The sequence below is a fragment of the Corylus avellana genome, chromosome 5 (assembly GCF_965113065.1).
Source record: "Corylus avellana chromosome 5, dhCorAvel1.hap1.2, whole genome shotgun sequence".
NCBI classification, from domain to species: domain Eukaryota; kingdom Viridiplantae; phylum Streptophyta; class Magnoliopsida; order Fagales; family Betulaceae; genus Corylus; species Corylus avellana.
This window is the reverse complement of record NC_142494.1, coordinates 21,695,852-21,718,847: the sequence shown is the minus strand read 5'-3', so window position 1 is coordinate 21,718,847 and position 22,996 is coordinate 21,695,852. Positions and strand designations below refer to the sequence as shown.

General features: G+C 34.2%; 2 protein-coding genes across 5 annotated transcripts in view; one reads left to right on the top strand and one right to left on the bottom strand.

Annotated features, from left to right (window-relative positions):
* Positions 1-720: 720 nt before the first annotated feature.
* On the bottom strand, positions 721-1,745 carry LOC132182027 (zinc finger protein ZAT9). The gene has a single exon (XM_059595239.2). It carries the CDS (start codon positions 1,699-1,701, stop codon positions 787-789), a length of 915 nt encoding a protein of 304 aa, XP_059451222.2. The 5' UTR covers positions 1,702-1,745; the 3' UTR covers positions 721-786.
* A 5,101-nt stretch (positions 1,746-6,846) lies between these two features.
* The window catches only part of LOC132180841 (structural maintenance of chromosomes protein 6B), a 28,843-nt gene continuing 12,693 nt past the window's right edge, over positions 6,847-22,996 (top strand). For 2 of the 4 annotated variants that reach the window (XM_059593814.2, XM_059593815.2), the window contains exons 1-10: positions 6,847-7,172; positions 7,535-7,640; positions 8,316-8,449; positions 11,118-11,173; positions 12,697-12,783; positions 12,855-13,175; positions 17,941-18,060; positions 18,636-18,770; positions 21,246-21,322; positions 21,421-21,496. In XM_059593814.2, coding sequence (XP_059449797.2) covers positions 7,013-7,172; positions 7,535-7,640; positions 8,316-8,449; positions 11,118-11,173; positions 12,697-12,783; positions 12,855-13,175; positions 17,941-18,060; positions 18,636-18,770; positions 21,246-21,322; positions 21,421-21,496 — 1,272 coding nt within the window. In that variant the 5' untranslated portion in view covers positions 6,847-7,012. Of the gene's footprint in view, positions 7,173-7,534; positions 7,641-8,315; positions 8,450-11,117; positions 11,174-12,691; positions 12,784-12,854; positions 13,176-17,940; positions 18,061-18,635; positions 18,771-21,245; positions 21,323-21,420; positions 21,497-22,996 lie in introns of those variants that run through there. The other 2 variants (XM_059593813.2, XM_059593816.2) reach the window with 2 other exon arrangements.

Genomic DNA, 22,996 nt, shown 5'->3' with positions numbered 1-22,996 from the left:
GAAAAACCTATGACTTTCGTAGCTGAATAGAATAGCTTTAAAATAAAACATCATCGGATCCAACATGGGCTACTAATTTTTTCATTATTTTTCAAAAAATAAATAAAGAGAGAAAGAAAGGGAGATGGGGGAATTAGTTGGGGTTGAAGATGCTGTGTTGTGGAACCCTTCAAACTGTGACGTGACAAAATGTGATTCGTCCATAGCGCATGCTTCGTTGTGGCTAGTGGCTACACTATAGAGGATCAAAATCAGAGGATAAAACTAAACGGAGAGGATAAGGAGGACAGCATTTAGAGCCCAACTCCTTGACTTCTTCACCAACTGTACAAAACTATGAAGTGGGGGTGATGACAGGTAGAAGCTAAAATCTCATATCCAAACAAAAACAAAAACAAAAACAAAAGGTTTTCTCTCTCTCTCTCTACAACATTTTTTGTTTCCTCTATTAATGAGAAAATAACGGAGAACAGTTATAGCTTAAAACCTCTTTTCACGAAACTCCTATGAAACAGAGAAACTCAATCTTTATCAGGATTATTTATTTGAATATTCAAATAAAATTAAAACTGAATTAAATTCTCCATTAATGGGTTGCAATATTGAAAAGCTCTCAAACAAGAAGAAATCAATAATAAATAATTATAAAGAAAATTCTCTAAATCCAAAAGAACTCCATTGTATGATCAAAATAAAAATAATGATCTAAATATTTCCGGGTCATATGAATATGTACAAAGAAGAAAAAAAAAAAAACAAAAAACAAGCATGGATTTTTTTGTTTACCTATGCTGCATTGGACACAGTTGACAACGCAACCTGCTGGCTAACTTCGTCTTCTTCTTCGGGAGCCGGTAAATTAAGATCTATCAAATTGTCTCCTCCGAGTGATCTTGCAGAGCTTCTAGCGATGTCACCGAAGTTGGAGAAATGGACTTTCTTGTGCCCACCCAGCGCTTGACCCGACTCGAACACTCTTAAACAAAATGGGCATTCAAATACTCTGTCTTCAACGACAACCTTATTGCCTTGATCTTCGACATGTCTTTTTTTTTGAAACAGATCTTCGACATGTTCTTCATTGAGCTTGGTTTTCTTGTGGCTCGCTCTATGGCCGCCAAGAGCCTGATAAGATCGAAACACTTTCCTACACGTCTCGCACCTGAACTTCGCCTGCGGCTGCGTTTGCGTGCGAATCTGGCAGAGTGGATAATCGTGATCCTCGTCTTCTTCATCATCTTCGAGTAGAACTTTTTCTTTCCCTTTTGACCATTTATCCCGAGAAAGCATTAGAAGACACATGGCCACGTCTTCTTCCGGAAAAGCGTCGGAGACAGAACTCACCGGTTCGGGTTCTGGTTCGGGTACGGGCACGGCGGTTTTGCGTTGCCGTTTGGATCTCCTGCGAGTCGGGTTTTGAGGGTGAGACTCGTTCTCGCTTTCCCTGTCGGAGTTTGCCAGCTCGCCGTTGAGGGATCGGTAGGACTGCATGGGGTTCTTTATGGAGTGGAGGACGAGGGACGAGGACGAGGACGGAGATGGCTGAGTTGACTCGGCGGCTGCGGGTGGAGAGTTGTCGTGCTGTTGTGGCGGCTTGGGAGGGATCGGATGCTTGGCCAGATGAGATCTCATGTGGCCCCCCATGGCTTTGCCGTTGGCAAATCGCCTGTTGCAGATCTTGCAGATTCTGTGCTTTTCCATAGCCTGAAAAAACTCTCTCTCTCTATCTCTCCCCCCTCTAAACCTCTAAGAGAGCAAGTAGAGTGAGGGAACTTAAAAGGAGTAGGTGACAAGCATTCCTTAAGCAAAAGGTCGCAAAACCAGAAGGTCCAGAATGAATGTGACAAAACTTAGGTGTTCTCCAGAGGATTTTGGCCTATGTTATCAAGCAGAGCCCGGACCATTGGATGCCTTTTGACTATTATCTGATGGATGATCACATGGCAATCCTATGCACTCTCACTCACAAAATAATAATAATAAATAAATAAAAGTAACTACTATGGAAGGAGGCTAGTTGTGCAAATATAGGCGTATCTCAGCGTACGTAATCTGTAAGTTGAAAAAGGAAAATATTTTGGGTTTTTTTTTAAAAATTTTTTATTTTATTTGCAGAAATAGAAAACACCCAAAGATGCAAAAACAGAATAATGCTAAAATGAAGACATTGCCAAAAATATGTTTTTTTTTTTAAAATTACTATTAAATTTGTAATAAATTACTATTAAATTTTGATTCAATGATAAATTTAAAAATCGCACCAGTTTTGAGTTGACATAAGAAAGACTTGAAATTAACATTTAGCATTTCTTGGCAAAAATGTGTTAGGAGACCCGTTAAAAACTGTTCTTAGATAATTATTCTTAAAAATGACATGTTTTAAGGAAACATCATAGAGATATTCCTAAAATAATTGTTTTTTTTTTTTTTCCAAATCTAAACAAATATTATTAAAAACATTATATTTATAAGTTGTCTTTTTATTTTTTTAAAACGCTGAAAAAAACTATTTAACAAAAAAAAAAAAAAAAAAAACACCCAACTAGTCTATTGTTGTTGTTGTTGTTTTTTTTTTTTTTTTTTTTAATTGTTTTTTTGAGTGCTTTGCCATTTCTTTTTTTCCATTTTTTTTGCTGGGAGAGGCTAGCTTAGTGCAGTAGTGACAAACTACCGCATCCTGTAGTAGCCCAAAACGTGGTCGTTTTGGAAAATAAAAATATTAAAAGTAATAATATAAAATTTATTAAATATTTAAATATTCAATAATTAAAAACTAAAATATTAAAAAGTAAGAAAAAGAAAAAGAAAAAGAAAACTAAAAGGAGCCACCCCATGGACGGGTGGACGAACCACCCCATGGCCAAGGGGGTGGCCGGACCATGGGGTGGTTCGTCCACCCCCAGACCATCCATGGGGTGACTGGAGCCACCCCTTGACTAACATGGGGTGGTCTGACCACCCCATTTTGGCAAGGGAGCCACCCCTTTAGTTTTTCCTTTTCTTTTATTTTTTTAATAGTTTTAGTTTTTTAATATTTTATTTTTTAATTATTGAATATTTAAATATTTAACGAATTTTATATTATTACTTTTAATTTTTTAATATTTTTTCTTTTTATTTTCCAAAACATGGTCGTTTAATGCTCAAAACGACCACATTTTGGGCTACTACACCTAAGCCTCTCCCTTTTCTGCTAATTATTCATTTGGTTCAAATTCGAGATTGCATGACAACAATGGAGTTTTGGTAAACAGAAGTTGATTAAAATTTTCACATTTTCATGTGGCTTATAATACAAATAGTATCTTAATTATCGATTGGTTTTTCGGTCTAATTAACTATAATTTTAAATGTATAAATTAAAATTATTAAGTTTATTAATACAAGAGTTACAATAGCTTAAAAGACAATAGTTATAAGAGCTAAAGAGACAAGAATTATAAGAAATCAAGTGACAAAAGTTACAATTATGGTTGTTAATGTAGAAGTAAAAGATACATGTAACATTCATATTACATGTAAATCATTGTATACAATCAAATAATAAAAAAAGTTAAAAGAAAAGATATAGTCAAGAAAGGCTTTGATGTATGGACATAGGTCATAAGCTTAATCACCCTAATTCTTAGTTCTCATTTTCCTACTCTAAATTATAAGTTCTAATAAAGTTATCCTATGTTCAAATTCTTGTAAAATGCAGTGGTAATTGAAGAGAATATAAGCCCAACAATGTCATGCATCTTTCTCTTCAATTATGAGAAAGAAAATGACATATATCGTTCAGGTAGAATAATATTTTGATACCAATATTAATTAACCAAAACAATATTCCTAAAGTGGAGAATTACTTAAAGTGATATATTAATTGGGTATTTTTTTTTGTTTTTTACTATCTAGAGGTCTCCTATTATGGCCACGTTTTATAATCCAATTACCATGTGACACGTCAATAGTAGTAAGCCATATCAATTATCAACTAGTTGATAAAAAACTATTTATTTAGTAACACTTTTTTCCTTCTTTCATTTTAAAATAAAAATATTAATAATTAAACAATCAAAAATACAAAACACTCAAAATTATTTGTACATTTATGCCGCATTATAATACTCTTTCAAACAAAAAATTAAAAGAAAAAAAAAACCCAATAAAATAACATTAACAAATGAATTTGGTCCCCTCTATTATAGCAGTGGAGCCTGAATTTTGATTTACAAGGGGGAAAATTAAAAATTAAAGTTGTCATCGACGAGTTTTATATTTTATATTTGTTAAATCTACCTTGACATGAGCTCATCTAAAATTTGATTGGAACTCAATAAAATTATTGTTGTTCTATTCAAGTAACAATATATTTAGAAAGAACAATCCAAATATAAAAATTCCACGGACAATTTAACAATAAAGTTACAAATAAATCAATATTAAAAATATAACTACATACCTGAAAGTTTTGAAGGAAGAGAAATCATTAAAAAAATTGTAAACTTTTTGCTCTTTTCTTTCAACGGAGTATTTATCTATTCACTATGTAGATAGTTGAAAAATTAATAAATTATATCATTTCTCTAAATTTTAAAGCAGGTTTGAAGAGAGATTTCATTCTTTTGCAATATTTTTTAAGGAATAAAAGTACTGCATGGCCTGTATGAATTTAGTTTCTCAAATTGCAACTCAGTTCAAGATTGCAATATATACTATAGTAGTATACTATAGTATACTATAGTATATACTATAATATATATAGTATAGAGTATACTCAATCCCCAACTCCCAAGTCATGCCAATGTAAGAACTAAGGCTAAACAGAATGTTTACTTACAAAATAAATTAAATACAATAAAAATGAGTTTAAATTTAATTTAGCGCAACATGCCAAGACAGTAATCGTAACGCGCCAAAGCAACGCCAACACATTTTGTTAAAAAAATTTAATGAAGCATAGCGTTTTGTCAAAAAAAAAAAAATAATAATACGGAGCGTTTTATTCATATTCTTTGAATAGTCAAGATGTTAACCTAAAAGTTTTTAAAACTTGAAAATAAATCACGGTCATCATAGTCTTGATAATGCTTTGCTCATGTAACGTAGATGCCCATTGATGAGTGGTTGAGGGTGTTCTTTGTTTTTTGAGGAACAAGTGTAACCATCTAAATATTAAGCCAAACTGAGCCACATTTTAGTAGGGTGGCAACAAAAGAATTCATGGCGGCTAATTAGCAACAAACAATTGATCAGTCCAAGTTCAATGCGTTTGACTATATTTATGGGTCAATCTTAGCTGCACTACAAAATTGACCCTAATGACTTAGATTCATATAGTAATCACATTAAATTCAAAAAATAAAATATGAAGAAGAAAAAATCTTATGGAATATCCATTGTTATGTAAGAATAAGAACTACCATAGAAACTTGAAAAAAAAAAAAAAAAAAAAAACCATAGAAATTAAACAATGACTTTATCAAACTTATCATCAAACCTATTCTCTTCCCTCAATATTGGAGCCTTCTTTCTTCCCTATTTTTAATTGTTTGCCACCATTGCTCTTGATAAAATTTGGCATACCATGAACAACTCCCCCTTGAATGCACTTCTTCTCTCTAAAAACATAACTCTTCAGCTAGTCCGGGACGGAGCCAGAAAGTCCTATGGGCAGGAGGCCAAAGCGGTATCGGTCTTATAGATATAACTTGAACTATTAAGGACCAACAAGGTGCATGTCTTATGGTTCTTATAGCTATAAGTCGCCTATAGCTATAAGCCAAGCGGTGCAAACTTAAAAAGGTTTTAGGCTAGCCATCTTTTGATCACCTCCATGCATGACACTCCCAAATTCAAAAGCCCCTCTTCGAGCCCTCCCCATTGGCTGCCATTATAGATTTTATTATATATATATTAGTTTTTATTTTTTATTTTTTCAGCTCTAGCATCCTTAATTAGGTAAGGGTCTATTCTATTTGTTTCAGCCATATATATATATTAGGTCCTCCTTGCGACCCAACTCAAGGTGAGGCTTTGATAGCCCACTTTGGTGTAAAAACAACTTTGGATTTTAATCGCCAACATATTCTATGTATCACCCAAAGTAAATAAATACCAAATGAAAATAGAAAACTATAAATTTTCAAATAAATGTTTGGTTAAATATGAATTTAGTTGAGCATGGAGAGGCTCATAGTCATTCATTACAAAAATGGGCGAAAAATATTAAGTTAGAGGCTTTAGAAATTTGATGCAGAGCCATCATGTTCAAATGAGAGTTGGTGGCATTGAACACGAAGAATTTGCCATATGACAATTAGGAGCTCACACGGGAAAACAAACGTCCAGGATTAGATCTTGATAGATTGCGTTCGAACGATTAGACATGTTTTACCTAACCTACATGCCAATCATTGTGTGGGTTAGGTAAAACATTGCATGATACGGTGCCTAATAAGTGCGTTTGATTTGATTTTTCATTTTTTCCGACTAAAAATGATAAAAAACCCATATATATTTGGTATTTATTTAAATATTAGGAATATATTTTTATGTGAATTTTAAGAAATTTTTTTCAAAACAAAATGTAGAAAATGGTTTACTCATGCCAAAAAAAGAAAAAAGAGTAAAACATAAATTTCATGGATTTTTGGTGCTTTTAGTTAACAAAACTCGTTTTTTTTTTTTTTTTTTGAAATGAGTTAACAAAACTCGTTGAGCTAGCGTTCAATTTGTAACAAATTGAAGGCATATTATACAATCGAATTTGATAACAACGTGAAACTTTAAGCTTCATTATATAATTATCCTTAGATACTATTAATGAAAATATAAAGAGAAAAAAAGAAAGAACCCTTGACTCGCTCATACTATAGCACTCGTACTCCTTAGTCGCACGCAGCAAATCCCTCTTCCCGCCATAGACAGGCTTCTACTTTTACCGTGTACCGAACCACCCGCACTCAGTCGCCTCTCACTCTCTCTCACACACAGGATTCGCATAGAAAACCCTAGGTCCAAGTCAGCCATGGACGATTCTAGGGTTTTCTCCGACGCCGTATCTACCCTTCATCGTCGTTCTAACGCGGGTATCATAAATAGGATCCGATTGGAAAACTTCATGTGCCACGATAACCTTCAGATCGAGCTCGGCGAGTGGGTCAATTTCATCACTGGCCAAAATGGAAGTAAGCGCCTCCGTCTCTCCGTATTCTTGTGTCAATTGCGCACTAAATGCGAAATGCAACAATTCAATAAATCACTATTTCTTATATATTTTCTTCGGTTCTGAATTGGGGTGTATGAATTTTATGTGAAATAAGAATGAATTTTGTGGGTGAGTTTTACTTTTTTTCCAAGGATTACTTATTACTTATTTGGTCTTTAATTTTCATGTTTGTTAGTGTTCTCTGTGTATGTATATATGGGTGCACAGTATGATTATGTATTGTTCCGAGTGGGGTTATGAATATTGTGCAAGTTTTTAGGCAACTTTGGATTAATCTATGTGTGAAAATGTTGTTTGGTCAATTGGTTTTGGCGTTTACAGGTGGTAAGAGTGCTATTCTGACTGCTTTATGTGTTGCATTTGGGTGCCGAGCCAAAGGGACCCAGAGAGCAAGTTCCTTGAAGGATTTTATAAAAACTGGTTGCAGGTTTGTGAGCTTCGCATTTGTCTTGTTTTTACTTCCCATATTAATTTTTGGCTCTTTTTTGGTTGGGGTTACCTTCACTTGTTTGAAGTTTAAGTCGATGCTATGAAAACCGAAATGTTGTGGAAAAGGAGAACGTGATCAATGATTTACTTATTTTTGTTTCTTTGGAAAGCTTCTTTTGGGTCTAGTAGTTTAAAAAATTTTCAGCTGGGATTATGACATCTTATTACGAAGAAATATGGGTAAAGAGTTGGCCAAATGTGGGGCTTTTGATACAACACCTACAAACTCACATAGTTGTATAAAATACACGTGGAATAAAATGTTTGGATATTCAATGGTCAATTTGGTTTTGCTTTCATTTAAAAGGGGATTAAATTGTATGTGCAACCATAAAGATAGTAATCATTCATTTTTGAAGATGCTAAAACTCTGAAAAAGAAGGCAAAAGAGAGCCTTTAGGGTAAAAAATGGCGAATGAATCTATATGATGTATTGGTTTTTGTATGAGCCAATACAATTTTTCATTTTTTTTTTTTTTTGTTTCCCTCAAATCCTGTATTGACAATAGTCCTTGGGCTCTAGCTATTTAATGGTGGTTGCGTCAAGTAAACCACATTGAAACTATATGATTTTATCAAGTTTCTTAGTTTATCTGCCATTGTTCTTTTGCAGTTACGCTCTTGTTTATGTGGAAATAAAAAATGAAGGCGAGGATGCATTTAAGCCAGAAATATATGGTGATGTCATAATTTTAGAACGCAGAATTTCTGTGTCTACCAGCTCCATTGTTTTAAAGGATCACCAAGGTTTATATCATTTGCTCATGCTGTGTTTTATTCATTATCTAAATACTTTTACTTAATAAAATGGAAGTTTATTTTTTTGTGAGATACGTTTGGTTGAAATTATATTATATTATAATTCTTAACATCATGAGAACCTTTTTGATAAGTTGAATCCTTAACTGATAAGATAATCTGCTTTGATGGTATGATGTAAGTAGATTATGTTCAATGATAAAGCCCTTGGTTGTAATGAAGTTGTGCCAATTAGCCTTTGGTTGAAAGGGGTAGAGTAATTTAGACAATAAATCTAGAAGATTTTGAAAATTTTGGTTTATTTTCTAAATAGACTTGTTTTTATTTGTTTATTTGAATTTAGGGTTTCTCATACCTGTGTAAAGTTGCACTCTGGGGGCTTTAGAGACCTACTCGAAAGGGAACTATTGAATGTGGTTCATGAGAGTTGCATCAGTGTGGCTTGCATTGGTTTTGATTTTGCATTTCTATTAGCTAGTAACTTTGTATGTTCTCTGTTGCTGATAGATTGAGTGATGGGGACACAAGACACAAGCCACAGATCACACTAGCCCATGACCTTGTGGTTGGATGATTAAGGGCTGGATTATTATTGGGATTTTATTAGTTTGCATTTTATTTGCTTTTTTGTTTATTTGTCAGACTGGTTGTAGTATTTTTATTTTGTACTTCATGTTATTTTAACAGGCCATTAGCCCAAGGACAGTTAGGGTTAGGGTAGGGTTTAATTCCTAGTCTATTTAAACCGAATTTTCTATTGCATTCAGCAGCTTATGATGAATTAGAAAAATTGAACGACTGTTTGTCATCTCCTTTTCTTCTTTCACCCATATTTTCTCTTATCTCTGGCACTTCTCCTTCTTCTCTCTTGCTGCTCTTGTTTCTTTTCTCTTCTCTTCTCAGCTTCTTCCTTTTCATACTTTCCAAATTGCTTGTTGTCCCACATCAATTTTGGTATAAGATAAAGGTTCTATTGTTTTCCGTAACAACCGAACGACCCTTAACCGTGTGCCACCAGCGCCCTTCTTTTAAGCATCTTCACCACAAAATCCATATCACTCAATCAACCATCACCACAAAGTCCATACCACTCAATAAACAATCACCACTAACACCCCCAACTAGTCAATCATTGCCATTAAAAAAAAAAAATCAAAAGAAACCCATTTAAAGAATTCCCAACCCCTACCACCAAAGACCCACAGGACCACCAAGCCTCCACCAATCAAAACCCAAACCCACGACAGTGTGGGTTTAGTCAACTTTGCAAGGTTTAGGTTTGCTGATTCCCATTTCCTTGGTATATTATACTTGCTATTTAAAATTGTCATCAATATTTATTTTGTGCTTGGTGAATTATCCCAAAACCCGTTGTCTTGAATAAGACTCCCATATTTTTGTTTTGTCATCCATTTAGCCGTGCTATCTATTATTTTTGTTGAACAAAAAAAAAAAAAATCCATTTCCGTTAGCAAGCAGTTTTTTTTTTTTTTTTTAATTTATTTATTTATTTTTTTAAGTTGTGGACTTTGCATGGAAGTGTGGACAGTTGTGACTTTCCATTCGTCACCCTCTACACTTGGAGGACCGGCACTATCTGTTTGCATTTTGTCTATTTGGAGGATGATGCCTTCTTGCTTTTTGTGGTGTGTTTGGAGGAAACTTTTCAAGGACCATGAGAGGATGGTGGTGGAGCTTAAGGTCTCCTTTGGTTCGCGGATTGGGTATTCCGTCAAGAAAATGAATAGTTATTACTAGGAATGGACGAAAGTGGAATTGAATAGTTATTCCTATTCCTTAGTTTGGTAACAATATATCTATTCTAATTAGAGTTGAACCAAAATTACCAAAAACCCCATCATTTTTTTTATTTATTATTTTTTTATTTTTATAAAAAAACTCAACTTAAAAAAAAAAACTAGAAAACCTAGAATGGCAGGGGTGGCCAGCCACCCAATGGGGTTGTAGGCCACCCCTATAATTCTAGGTTTTTATTTTTTTATTTTAATAAAAAACGAATTTAGGGTTAAAAGAAACTTTTGAAAAACATTACTTTTTTTTTTTTTTGGGGGAAAAAGTTGTCCATTCATTCATGAATAACTATTCATTTCATTTTTTAGAGAAATAGCTATTCCTGTGTGTAAGGAATTAGTGATTCCTACGGGAATAACTATTCCTAGAAATAGACCCTTATCAAACAAAAGAATGATTATTCCATAGGAATAGCCATTCCATTCCATGGGTCTATTCCGCAAACCAAACGTGCCCTAAGTCTTTATTCTTCAATACTTGTCACCTTTGGACAACTCTGTTTGTCCTTCCTAATTTGCTTAGTTTTCTTGATTATCTTGTTCATTTTTCTCTTTTTATCTAGGTGTTTCTTGTATACTAATTGTGTATTTGAGCTGCACTTTTCACTTTTTAATGATATTTTGATTACTTACAAAAAAAAAAAGTTTTTGTTGTATGTACGTTGGAGCATTTAATGTTTTCTTCTGCTATTAAGACAATTAAATTGTTTTGGGTATTTGCATCTTCGATTCTTTCTGATGACATATATATAATATATATTTCTAATAATCTGATTGATAAAATAATTGGTAGATGAGGTTGTTGTATTTACTTGATTTTGTTTTCCATCTGATGGATTTGTCAGGAAGGAAGGTTGCTGGCCGGAAAGACGACCTTCGTGAGCTAGTAGAACATTTTAATGTGAGCTTTTGTCCTATTACTCAGAAAAATTATTTACATTTCCTTTTTTGGGTTTTGTTCACATAATTATTTTACTAGATATCAGCATTATTTGATAATTACTTGAGGACTTTATGCTTGGTATTGCTGTTATGTGTTCTAGCTTCCCAGGAGTTTATGCATTAGGCTTACTGGTCCTGATAGCTTAGTTGGTAACACAATACTTAGTAAATACATAATGCACCTGACCCAAATTTTCAGGTAAAAAACATTACTCTTCCTTCATACGATTATGTAACGTATATTATTAGCAACATTTACTTTGAACCTGCTTCTAGTGTGGAATTATTCATAGTTTCTTACTTATTTTTTATGATATGGTAATTTTTTTTCCTGTGCTAATGTCCTTATGATTTGGGGAGTGGCTGCATCTAGCTTAAGTTTTCATTTTATCTTGATATTAAGAGTCTATTTGAATTGCGTTAAGGAGCTTAAAAATGGCTTTTAGTACATAAAAAGCTATGTTAAACAAAAATGGATCCGTTAGGTAAAAAACTTAAATAAGCACGTTTTTTTACTTATTTGGTCTCAAAAAGCCCAAAAGCTGCGTTTGGGAAAAGCTTGAAATGAGGCTTTTGTTAAAAAGTTATTTCAGGCTTTTTGTATAGACAAAAGCTCTATTTACCAATGCAATCCCGAAAAGGCTCTAAATAAGATAGGAGCACCATAAGCTGGAAGAAACTGACAGCCAGGATAGGTTTAATATCTCAGTAGAGTTCCTTGTTAAGGAAATGTATTTCGGGAGATGTAAAAAGAAAAAAAATTGTGATGAAAGCCCTTCATTCTCCTCTTCCCCAGATATCTTGATTCATCCTTTTATTAACTTTTGCTTCTTCCACACGTAGCTTTTTCAATCTGTGGTTGTCCAGAAGTTTGGAAGTCCTTATGATCTGGAACATTGTGTCTGTTGGTTTAGGCTAAAATTTTTAAACAAAATTTGAAGAAGATAATATTCTTTCTGTTTTTTTTTTTTTTTTTTTTTTTTTTTTCTCTTTCTGAAATTTCTTAGACTCTCTAATGACAAATATATACACCTAGATCATTAAACCTTAAAATAACAAAGCTCAAAGTTTTAATTAACTTCATGTCACCCATGCAAAATTACTTGAACACTTTATTAATCCAAACTAAGTTAGCTGTTTTCAAGAAAATACACCATTGGAAAGAACCCAATAAGCTGGCCCAATTGTAGAAATAAAGAAGATTCCTAAAGTATCTGTACCTACAAATTTAGAAAAAAGTAAACAAACTTTGAGTCTGAAACGTTTAGGTCCAGCAAATAGGCCATTTTGGGATGGAATGAGGCTGTCATGTATGAGTTTCAACAGGTTTTCAATATCAACTTGATGCAGTCAAGACAACTGGGTAGTGTAACTGAAGTTATATTTGTAAAATTTGTCTCTCCCTTAGTAGAAGTAGTTTTTGTTTTTTTGAGCTTAAACTCTCTCCATGGATGTTTATTGATGATCTGCTTTGCAGTGCAGATTGATGTTGAGAATCCATGTGTAATAATGAGTCAAGACAAAAGCAGAGAGTTTTTGCATTCTGGGAATGCCAAGGACAAATTTAAGGTAATTTTTGCGGCTTTGTGCATCTTTAGAGAAGTACTTTATGAATGCAATACTGACTCTTGGTTACTCAGTTCTTTTTCAAGGCCACACTTCTTCAGCAAGTGAATGATCTTTTACAAAACATTTATGAACATTTGAAGGCTGCAAATGCACTGGTTCATGAGTTGGAGGAATCAATAAAACCCATGCAAAAGGAACTTGATGAATTGCAAGGAAAAATTAAAAACATGGAGCATGTGGAAGAAATATCTCAAAAGGTACAGCAATTGAAGAAGAAGCTTGCTTGGTCATGGGTATATGATGTAGATAAGCAACTTGCGGAACAGAACGCAAAGATTGGGATACTGAAAGATCGTATACCAGCTTGCCAAGCAAAAATTGATTTGCAACTAGTAAGTAAAAAACTCTTGCGAAGTTGAAAATTCTGTCTAATTCTAATAGGATGTGAAGTTGTCTCACTGGTTAGCACATCATGTTACTTTCTCACCATGCTTGCCTACAAGGAACGACCTAGTGTTTATTTGGGAATTTAAGCTGTAATTTCTGAATTCTCTAAAGCCTATAATTTTTTTTTTGGTTGTTTTGGAAATTTGTTTTTCTCTTGGCTTTGCAAGAATGCTGAATTTATATTCTAATTTTGTCGTTGCACCAAGACGTATGTTTGTGATACTTAGGATTGTGAAGGTGTTGCAATCAATCAATCATTTCCGCATTTGAGTGGCTGGATTGTGAAAGTGTGCGCGTGTTAAGTTTCACATTAATTGTGTACAAAGTGATTTTGGGCTTTACAAGTGATTCCAAGAAGCTGTAATTGTAATTTTGACTTGTCCTTTTGGTGTATATTGTAGATATAGTGAACATTTTCCCTGAGTTGTGATAAATGGCGTCAGAGGCAACATAGTAATGTCATATGGAACTGGGGCACTATAGGACAATGTAGATCTTGATGAGGGGATTAGGGATTTGGGTAGGGGAGATTGTGATATGCTGGATTGTAATAGGTATGTGTTAAATCCTACATTAGATAGGTGGATTGTGAAGGTTTGTATGAGTACTCAGTATCATATTAGTTATTTATTAGGTGAAATTGTGTTTTATAAGTGATTTCAAGGGTTCCAATTGTAACTATTATCTCTTTAGAATATAACACATATGGCTAGCGTTTCCCTGAGTTGTGGCAAATGGTATAAGAGCAAACTTCGCAATGTCATGTGAGTATCCAGTGAACATGGGCTTTGACGAGGACATTAAGAATTTGAGTGGAGAAGATGGTAATACCCCGGGTTATGAAGTTGTTGTGTTTAGTCTTATACTGGGTGGGTGGATTGTGAAGATTTGCATGTGCTAAGTTGCACATTGCTTGTTACTTATCAAAAAAAAAAAAAGTTGCACATTGCTTGTGTTGTAGGTAGACTGTGTTTTTTTTTTTTTGATAAGTAATAATGTTATATATCAAAAGCGCAGAAGAGCGAAACCCACATACACGGAAAGTATAAAAAGAGAGCGCCTAAGAGGGAGAGAAATGAAATAGGAAGTCAGAGAAACTAATCCCTAAAGGAGCTAGCCAAGCGGCCGTCCAAGAGTAAAGAGTAAAGAAGAAAAGATGAGTTAGTTCCTCTATAGTCCTAGTGGAGTTCTCAAAGCATCTAACATTTCTTTCATTCCATATACACCACATAAGACACAAAGAGATCATCTTTCACACTACCGCGCTTCGAGAATGTCCTCCCGACCACCAGCAATCGAACAAGTCCCTCACCCTGCAAGGCATGACCCAATGCAACCCAAACCGATTAAAAATAGTATGCCAAAGAACACTTGCGATCTCACAGTGGAGAAGAAGATGATCGACTGACTCTCCGGTCTTCTTGCACATACAACACCACTCCACTACCACTAGGTTCCTCTTACGCAGAGTGTCGTGAGGAACTCTAATTGTGTTTCTTGGGTTGTGACAATGTGGTAGACTGTGTTTCATAAGCGATTTAAGAAAACTCTAATTGTAATTGTAACTTTAATTTTTTTTTTTTTTTTTTTTGGATATAGTGTAAACATGACTAAGGCTTTTCTTGGGTTGTGACAATGTGGTCGGAATACTTTTTTGAAAGTATGACCAGTTTTTATCCAAAACATGATTTGTTAACGTGTAGTGAATTATGTCATAAATCAAATAAACCCGATTGGTTAACGTGTAGTGAATTATGTCATAAATCAAACATGATTGGTTAACGTGTAGTGATGAAGTTTGGAAGATGATCCCGCCTTGCATTATGTGGTACCCATTGGCTTTATTCTGGATGATCATGAGAGGACTTACTGGAATTAAAGGCTTTATTCTTTAAGACTCTTTCTTTGGGTTGTTGACTCAAATTTTAGTATTTTGAACTTTCATTTTTTCTTATATCTCTTATCCGCTACTAGCTAGGCTTTTTTCTTGTATACTCCATTTGTACTTGGGTTGCGCCTTTGCCCTTTTTAATGAATTTGCAATTACTTATCATTTTTTTTTCTTCATCTTAAATATGCAAATAAAGGAAAGGAAAATACCCATATCTATTCTATTCAATTCGATATCCTCTTAATTAATCATTTTCTCCCATTCTATGCTTTTCTAAACTCCCAAACAAATTATAACCTATTGAGGAACATAATAGGATGGATTTATAGGAGAAAATGCTATATTGCCTTGTTTTGCTTGGTTGGCAGCCTTAGGGAAGATCCTTACCATGGATAATCTTAGGAAGCGGCACATCATTGTGCTCGATAGGTGCTGCATGTGAAAGGAATGAGGAGTTTGTGGACCATCTTCTCCCTTCTGAGGTTGCCTTTGCCATTTGGAATGTGTTATTTAGTCGATTTGGGTTGTCTTGGATTATGCCTAGAAGAGTATTCAATTTGTATGTTTGTTGGTGGACTGCTGACAACACTCGGAGTGCTGTTGTATGAAAGATAGTGTCTTCGTGCCTTTTGTGGTGTTTATGGAGGGAAATGAATGACAGAAGTTTTGAGGATCATGAGAGGATTTTGGAGGAGATTTAGTCTTTATTCTCCCATATATATTTGGACAAATGTTTTTGTTTATCCTTTGGTAATCAGTTATCATGATTTCCTTATTCTTTTTGCTCCTAACTAGGTTTTTTTTCTTAAATACTTTTTTTTTTTTGGACAAGTAATATTCTATATATCATAAAGCGCAGAGGGGCGCAACCCTAATACACATGAAGTATATAGGAGAACGCCTGATTAGGAGAAGAAAAAAGAACGAGAAATTCATAACAACTAATTACTAATGGAGCTAGCAAATTAGCTGTCCAAGTGAAAAGAGTAAAGAAGAAGAAGGACGTGAGCTCCTCCAAGGATCTCTTAGAGTCTTCAAAGCATCTCGCATTTATTTCTCTCCATAAGCACCACATGAGGCAAAGATGAACTATCTTCCACATAATAGCACTTTGAGAATGACCAACCCGTCCACCAACAATTGAACAAATCCGCCACACTACTAGGCCTTAAATACTTCCTGTGTACCTGGAGGCGCATTACGCTTTTAATGATATTTCAATTATCTATCAAACACAAAAATTCAAATTTTGGTTCCTCCTGAAATTAGGCAAGATGCGAGGGAATGGAAAGCACTTTAAATTCTATTATGGTGAAATCTCTATTATGCTTGATTTTCAGCAATACATATGCTTCACCAGATCTAACCCTGCTTCTTTCTCCCTGATTTGTCTGTGTACATCCATTTAAATTTTCGGCTACAAAAGTGTAAATATGAAGCAACTACCACAAATAACACTTGCTGTTTCTTTTTCTTAAAATGCTATTTATTTCATGTATATATTTACTAATTATATTAAATTAAAGAACAGAGTCTATTTAGCAAAGATCATAATGGTAATTTTGTTAAAAGAACTCCCTGTCCTTTCCTCCTTATAATACTTCCAAACAAGAGGGGAACCCACTTTCCAATTCTTTCCTTACATCCAAACAAGATATTGAGGGATCTCAAATCCTCCCGTCTGTCATAATCCTTTACATTCCTTTAGAAGCCCCAAAGACCGTGTCATTTATATTGCATCTCAGGAAATGTAGAGACCCTAAAATATTCAACCTTTTTAATTGACCAAAATATTTATTACGCAAAAATTTGACTGTTACCTTCCTTATGAATGCTTTGATGTTTCTAAAGGAGCCATCTTCATTTTAATTTTGGCCTGCCTAAACTATCTAGTTTTGGATCAATCAACATCATTTTCTGGAGTAATCTTTTGTTCTAATATTTGTTTTTTTTTTGATAAGTAATGTTTATATATCAAAAGCGCAAAGGGGCGTAACCCTAGTACACATGAAGCATACAAGAGAAACACCTAATTAGAAGAAGAGAAAAGAACAAGAAAATCAAGATAGTTAATCACTAAGGGAGCTAGCCAAGTTGCTGTCAAAGTGTAAAGAGTATAGAAAAAGAAGGCCATGAGTTCCTCCAAGGATCTATCAGAATCCTCAAAGCATCTCTCATTCTTTTCTAGCCATAAACACCACACGATGCATAGAGGAACCATTTGTTCTAATTCTAGTTCTGATGTATCAAGCTTCTGTTTTTAGGCTTTGGCATTTTCAGGAAGAATAAAGCTTTCCTCTAAATCTGGTCAATTCAAGTGCTCTACATATTTGTCTTTATAATGTCTTTTCTATATTAAGTTGGTGTGACAGAAGGGTGTTTATTTATTTATTTTTTTAAATTTCATGTTAAAGGTGGTGGGTTTTTTTTTTTTTTTTTTGGGGGGGGGGGTGGTTGGGTTTTGGGTAGGCATTGAGAATGCCAATTCGCCAATTGGCCTACATGTTGTGGAATAGTCTTTCCATCCCTTAAATCCCCTATTCCTAGTAAAGACATGATTTGATTTAAAGTCTTGGTATGACAATCGAAATTTTACCAGTAAGCTTTACTTGAGTCAACATTTTATAGGATGTTGTGGAAGGTTGGCTCTCTTTCTTTTGTGCTTAAATTTGCAAAGTAAAAGGATACAAGGGCTTTGTTGGTTCCCATGAAGCTTCGCACAGTGGCTTTTAGTTATGCTCCCTTTTATGTTATGTAAAAACTGATCAAGTGAATTGCGTTATAACATTTTCTATTCATGCTGGTATAATTTTTCACAGAATGTGGTGGAGGAGCTGAGGGAACATATATCTAAGAAGAAAGCTCAAATCGCAAGCATGATGGAAAAGACATCAGAAGTGAGGAGAATGAAGGATGAATTGCAGCAGACTCTTTCCTTGGTAACTTCAATTTTCAATATCTATTCTTTTCATAAAAGCCACATGGCTATTGTCTTGATGAAATTATATTAGTAAAGTATGGTCATGCTTAGTTTTTTGTATTTTATATTTTCATTTCTTTTTCTACCTATTTTCTCTTGTAAAAAAAAGACCCCCCTCCCCTCCCCCCCCCCCACCCCCCCCCCCCAAAAAAAAAAAAAGGAAAGGAAAGAAAGTTCAAAGCCAATTAAATGTTTATGTTACTTGCTAAGGTTGTGCTAAACACTAGGATGCAAAGTGAATTCAGTATTTACAGTGAAATGCTTAGACTTTTAACCGTTGCAGCTGGGAAGTATGTATTACTTTGCCAATCAGTTTCCTTGTAAAAAAAGCCCCTAGTTTTTACCTACTTGAGAGATTTTTGTATGATGCATATTAATGTTTTGACTTCCACTCTCATCTGTATTTCTTTTTCTTTGACCTTTTGCCTTTGTTATCATTTTATACGCTCATCAGTAATTTGGTTATAATAGTTTGTACTTTAGTCATTTTTATTTCTCAATTTGTCTCTTTTTAATTTACAATTCTTTTCTTAGGCAACTAAAGAGAAGCTTGAGCTAGAAGAAGAGTATGGCCGCAAGACCAACCATGTCCAGAAGATGATGAAGCATGCCAGATTTCTCGAACAACAAGTTCAAGATATTCATGAGCAGCATGTTAAAAATACACAGGTTTTCCCATTCTCCTGGATATAGATAATAGTTTTTCTCCTATTATCTTTTCTTGTTCTGTTTTTTCTCCTGGGTTTCCTGGCTATCGTTTGTGATAATCATTTAAAGAAATGAAAAGCCATGCTTCTCTGTATTTTGTTGATGAAGTAATGCCTCTTTTTCCATTTACCTTTGTTCTTTCTGTGATTTTATTTTCCTAGGTAGTATAATCTTGCTGTGAATATGACATGCCACATAACAATAATACTTACCTTGATTTCATTGTTAAACATAAACATAAGGTGCCATACATGTGACCACTAAAAAAGTGATTAGCAGTATAACCAATATTGAATGTGTTAATTTGTGGCTATTTGTACTTGACTATTATGTAATCACAATTCGCAAGTGTCTTTTGGGATCAATTTATTTTAAGGGTTAATTACCTTTTTCTCCTATGAACTATCACTCATTTGTAAGTTGGCTCAATGAATTGACACTTGTCACACTCAACCACATTGAACTACCATTTTGTTACAAAACCCCCACTTTGTTAGTCAAAATCGTTAAAAAAAGTAAAATGATGGAAATGCCCTAAGTTTAGAAACTAAATTTACATAAATACCCTTAAAATTAAAATTTCAATAAAAGATAAAAAATAAAAAAGTTAAAAAAATAGCAACCAAGAAAAAAAAAATCCCGGGGTGGTGAACCGCCACCTAGGGTGGATTGCCCACCCTAGAAAGTCATAGGCCACCCCAAAAAAACGCTTGGGGGTGGTTCAATGACCACCCGTTTAAGATTTTTTTAATTTTTATATTTTTATTTAATTCTTAATTTTGAATTTTGAATTTTTTGTTAATTTTTTTTAGTTTTTCTAATTGTTGTATTTGAGGGTATTTTTTTCATTTAACGTCTAAAAAAAGGCATATTTCGTTTGATTTAACGAGGTTCTCTGAAGGCAGTGTTTGTTTTTTTAATAAAATGGTAGTTCAATGCGGTTGAGTTTGACATGTGTCCGTTCTTGGGGAAAAAAAGTAAATAGCCCTTGTTTGCACCTTTCTATGTTTTAAAAACTTCAGACATAAATCTTTGTGTGGGGTCTTGATTTAATGTAATAATGCTACCTTTGGAGGTAGGGAGGTTCCACAACTTTTATGATTCAAGTTTCCTACGACTAGAGCTTGTTATAATATAAAATAGTACCTTTGGGACATGCTAAAATTTCTCTGATTCGTTTTCCCTATGGTTAGACCTTGCTAAGAAAGGTGATAACCAGAGAGATCTACAAAAGTGTGCTGGGTTATCAAAATAGTTCTGGAATCTAAAGAACTTATTCTCTGTGGAATAGAAGAATTTTGTTTTTTCTTCTGTTTAGCTTTTTTGGTGGGCTTCTGCCTTTTTCCTATGCATTCTTTTTCATTATTGTATATATGTTTTATACATTACTGACTATAAGAAATTTAATTTCACATAATGATGGACAAAAGTTTCATCGAAGGTTTTTTCATCTTAGACTAATAGTTGTAAATGTCATGCATATTGTTTGAACAAAATGTATTGTGCTTGGCAGGTCTTTCTAGCTACTTTTGTTTCTCTCTCTGTTGAATACTCTCTTGAAGACTCATTTGCATGACATTTGTTGATGTGAGATCTAATGACTACATTAATGAAAACACATTTGTTTGACAGGCCAACAATCTCTGAAATGTAGAGGTCCTATTCCTCATTCTCTCTTTTGGCAGAAATCCCCTTGATTTTGCTTTCTTGAACTCTTTACTCCAGGAAGAGGTTTTTCTGGTCAAAGAAGCTTCTTGGCATGCTACTTTAATATAAGTTATTAACTTATTATCACTTCAAATGCATTGTGGTTCTCATATAAAATTATGTTAACAATGTTTTTCTTATTTCCATTTATCTAGTTGTCACTGGCTTGAAACCTGTGTGATCTGCCAATTTAGAGTGTCAACTTACTATAGCCAACTTTTATTAAAATATGATTTTTTTTCCTGTTCCAGTATGAAAAAATTAATTAGAACAAATGGCTCAAGTGCATACCACACAGGTCTTAAACAAAGTATGAAGCTAAACCTGAAAATTACAATTCCATAAATAAGTGCCCAAAAAATTCATGTCTTCTAGAAGTCATGAAGCCAGCCCTCAATTAGCTCCTCTCTGTATGAGTTATTCAAATTTCATCACCAGTATCTAGAATCCTGAATTAAATTGGCAATCTTCCTTGGAATGTAATTATTTTTTAATAACTTATTTTTTCATCTCCTACGGACATTTCTGTTGTGAGCTTTAGATTAAACCTTCTCACAGAGATATTTCCAGCCTCAGTACTGAGTTGTATAACCTTTACTTAGAATTATGATAGGTAAACCTTCATCATCAAGAAAAATTACTCTGATTTATATGAGCCTTTAATATATGGACATCATCTCATCCAAAAAAAAGATATGGGGTTAGACCTCTCATTTTGGTATGCTGCAGGCTGAAGAATCTGAAATAGAGGAAAAGCTGAAGGCACTCCAATATGAGTTTGATGCTGCTAATTTAAGTTTTACAAGGTTTTGAAAATTTTCATTTTATCAGTTTGTGTTTTTTATGTTCTAGCTTGCTTTCAAGACAGATTCCACATAATTTGTTAACTTCAACAATCTTTCAGGTTGAAGGAAGAAGAAAGTGCCTTATCAGAAAGCATGAACAAGGGATTGAGTGAAATTGCATGCATTGGTAATGAGGTATGCATGTGTTTACCATCATTGGATAAGTTGATTGTCTAGCATAATTTTGTCTGGTCAAATCTTTTATTTTGAGTTTTTAAGGTTTTTATTGCAGATACTCTTAGTGGCTGTTATATCTGCAAACTTATGTACCTTACTTAATGGACATGGGGAATTTGATGTGGTGACTCTCAATACTATAAATGCATGCTTTTGAATTAACTGTATCGAGAACTCTTATGGTTATGTTTAGGAATTCCAAGTTGTTTCATGTGCGTCACAATCCTCAAACACCTTTTCTTGGTTGCTCCTTGAATCATTTGAATACATTCTAATTCTTCCACTTTTTGAAAACCCGGCATTATATCAAAATTTGCTTACCAAAATGTTTACTGGTTCTTTTCAGGAAAAATTAGGCCTTTTTGGTATGTCTTTTTTTTTGTTGGTTTTGCATATGGGAAACGCTCTTCATTCTAGAGCATGCATCCTTAGTTTTGACTTATCATCAATTGGGGAATTGTTAACAACATGATTGATTGCTTAGTTGGGATTTCTACATATTTGATCGCATGGGGTTGGCCTTTGATAGAATATCAAGAGGGGCTGGGGGGTGTTTTCTAGATTCACTAGTTTTGCGTGGGGGATGATTCCAATATTAGATTTTGGCATGATGTTTGGTGTAGGGACCAGGCCCTTAAAGTAGCTTATGCGGAGCTTTTTGATATAACTCACCTTAAGGATGCTTCTGTGGGAAATCACTTACAGCTATCTACTAGATTATCAATGGCTTGACATCCAGGGATTCTTGTTTCCTTGAGAAGATCCAGAACATATTTTGACCTCGCAACCCCAATGCCCAAAAAATACTCAAATTGCCCGAGTCTTTTATTTCAACTTCATTCGTGAGAAGTTTTTTTAAGCCCTGTATCTCCTTATCATCATCGACAAACACAATCAGAATCGTTACCTTTCCTTGAGTGGAATGTTTGATAAAAAGTGTATGATCAACTTGACTTTGTTTGAAACCAAATCTCTGTATAGTCTGAGAAATCACTCAAACTATGCTCTCAGTGATTGTTTTAAACCATACAAAGCCTTCATCAGTTTGCACACTTTACCCATAGAAGATGAGTCTTAAATTTCTATTATTTTCTGCTGCCCAGGAAATCCTGCAATTTGTTTGTTCACTTGCACTAGACTTATTTGCAGTTAAATCCTCCCTTATCAAACAATAGACATCGCACAAACCATAAAATCACTTCCCTACTATAATAAACCCTAAAAACATAATTTTTCTCTTCCTAGATCCCACCGTAAGCACATTTAGATGGATAGTTCCCATGTTATCCTCTTGGATGCTGCCATATATATATATATTTTTTTGGGGGGGTGGGGGGGTGTTGTTGCTTTACTAATTGCAAAAGCTTGCTTTACTAATTGCAAAGGCCTGTTACAATTAGCTCAACTTACTGTGCTGGGCTTTTAAACTACATGCAAAAGGTTCTTTCCTGATGGATA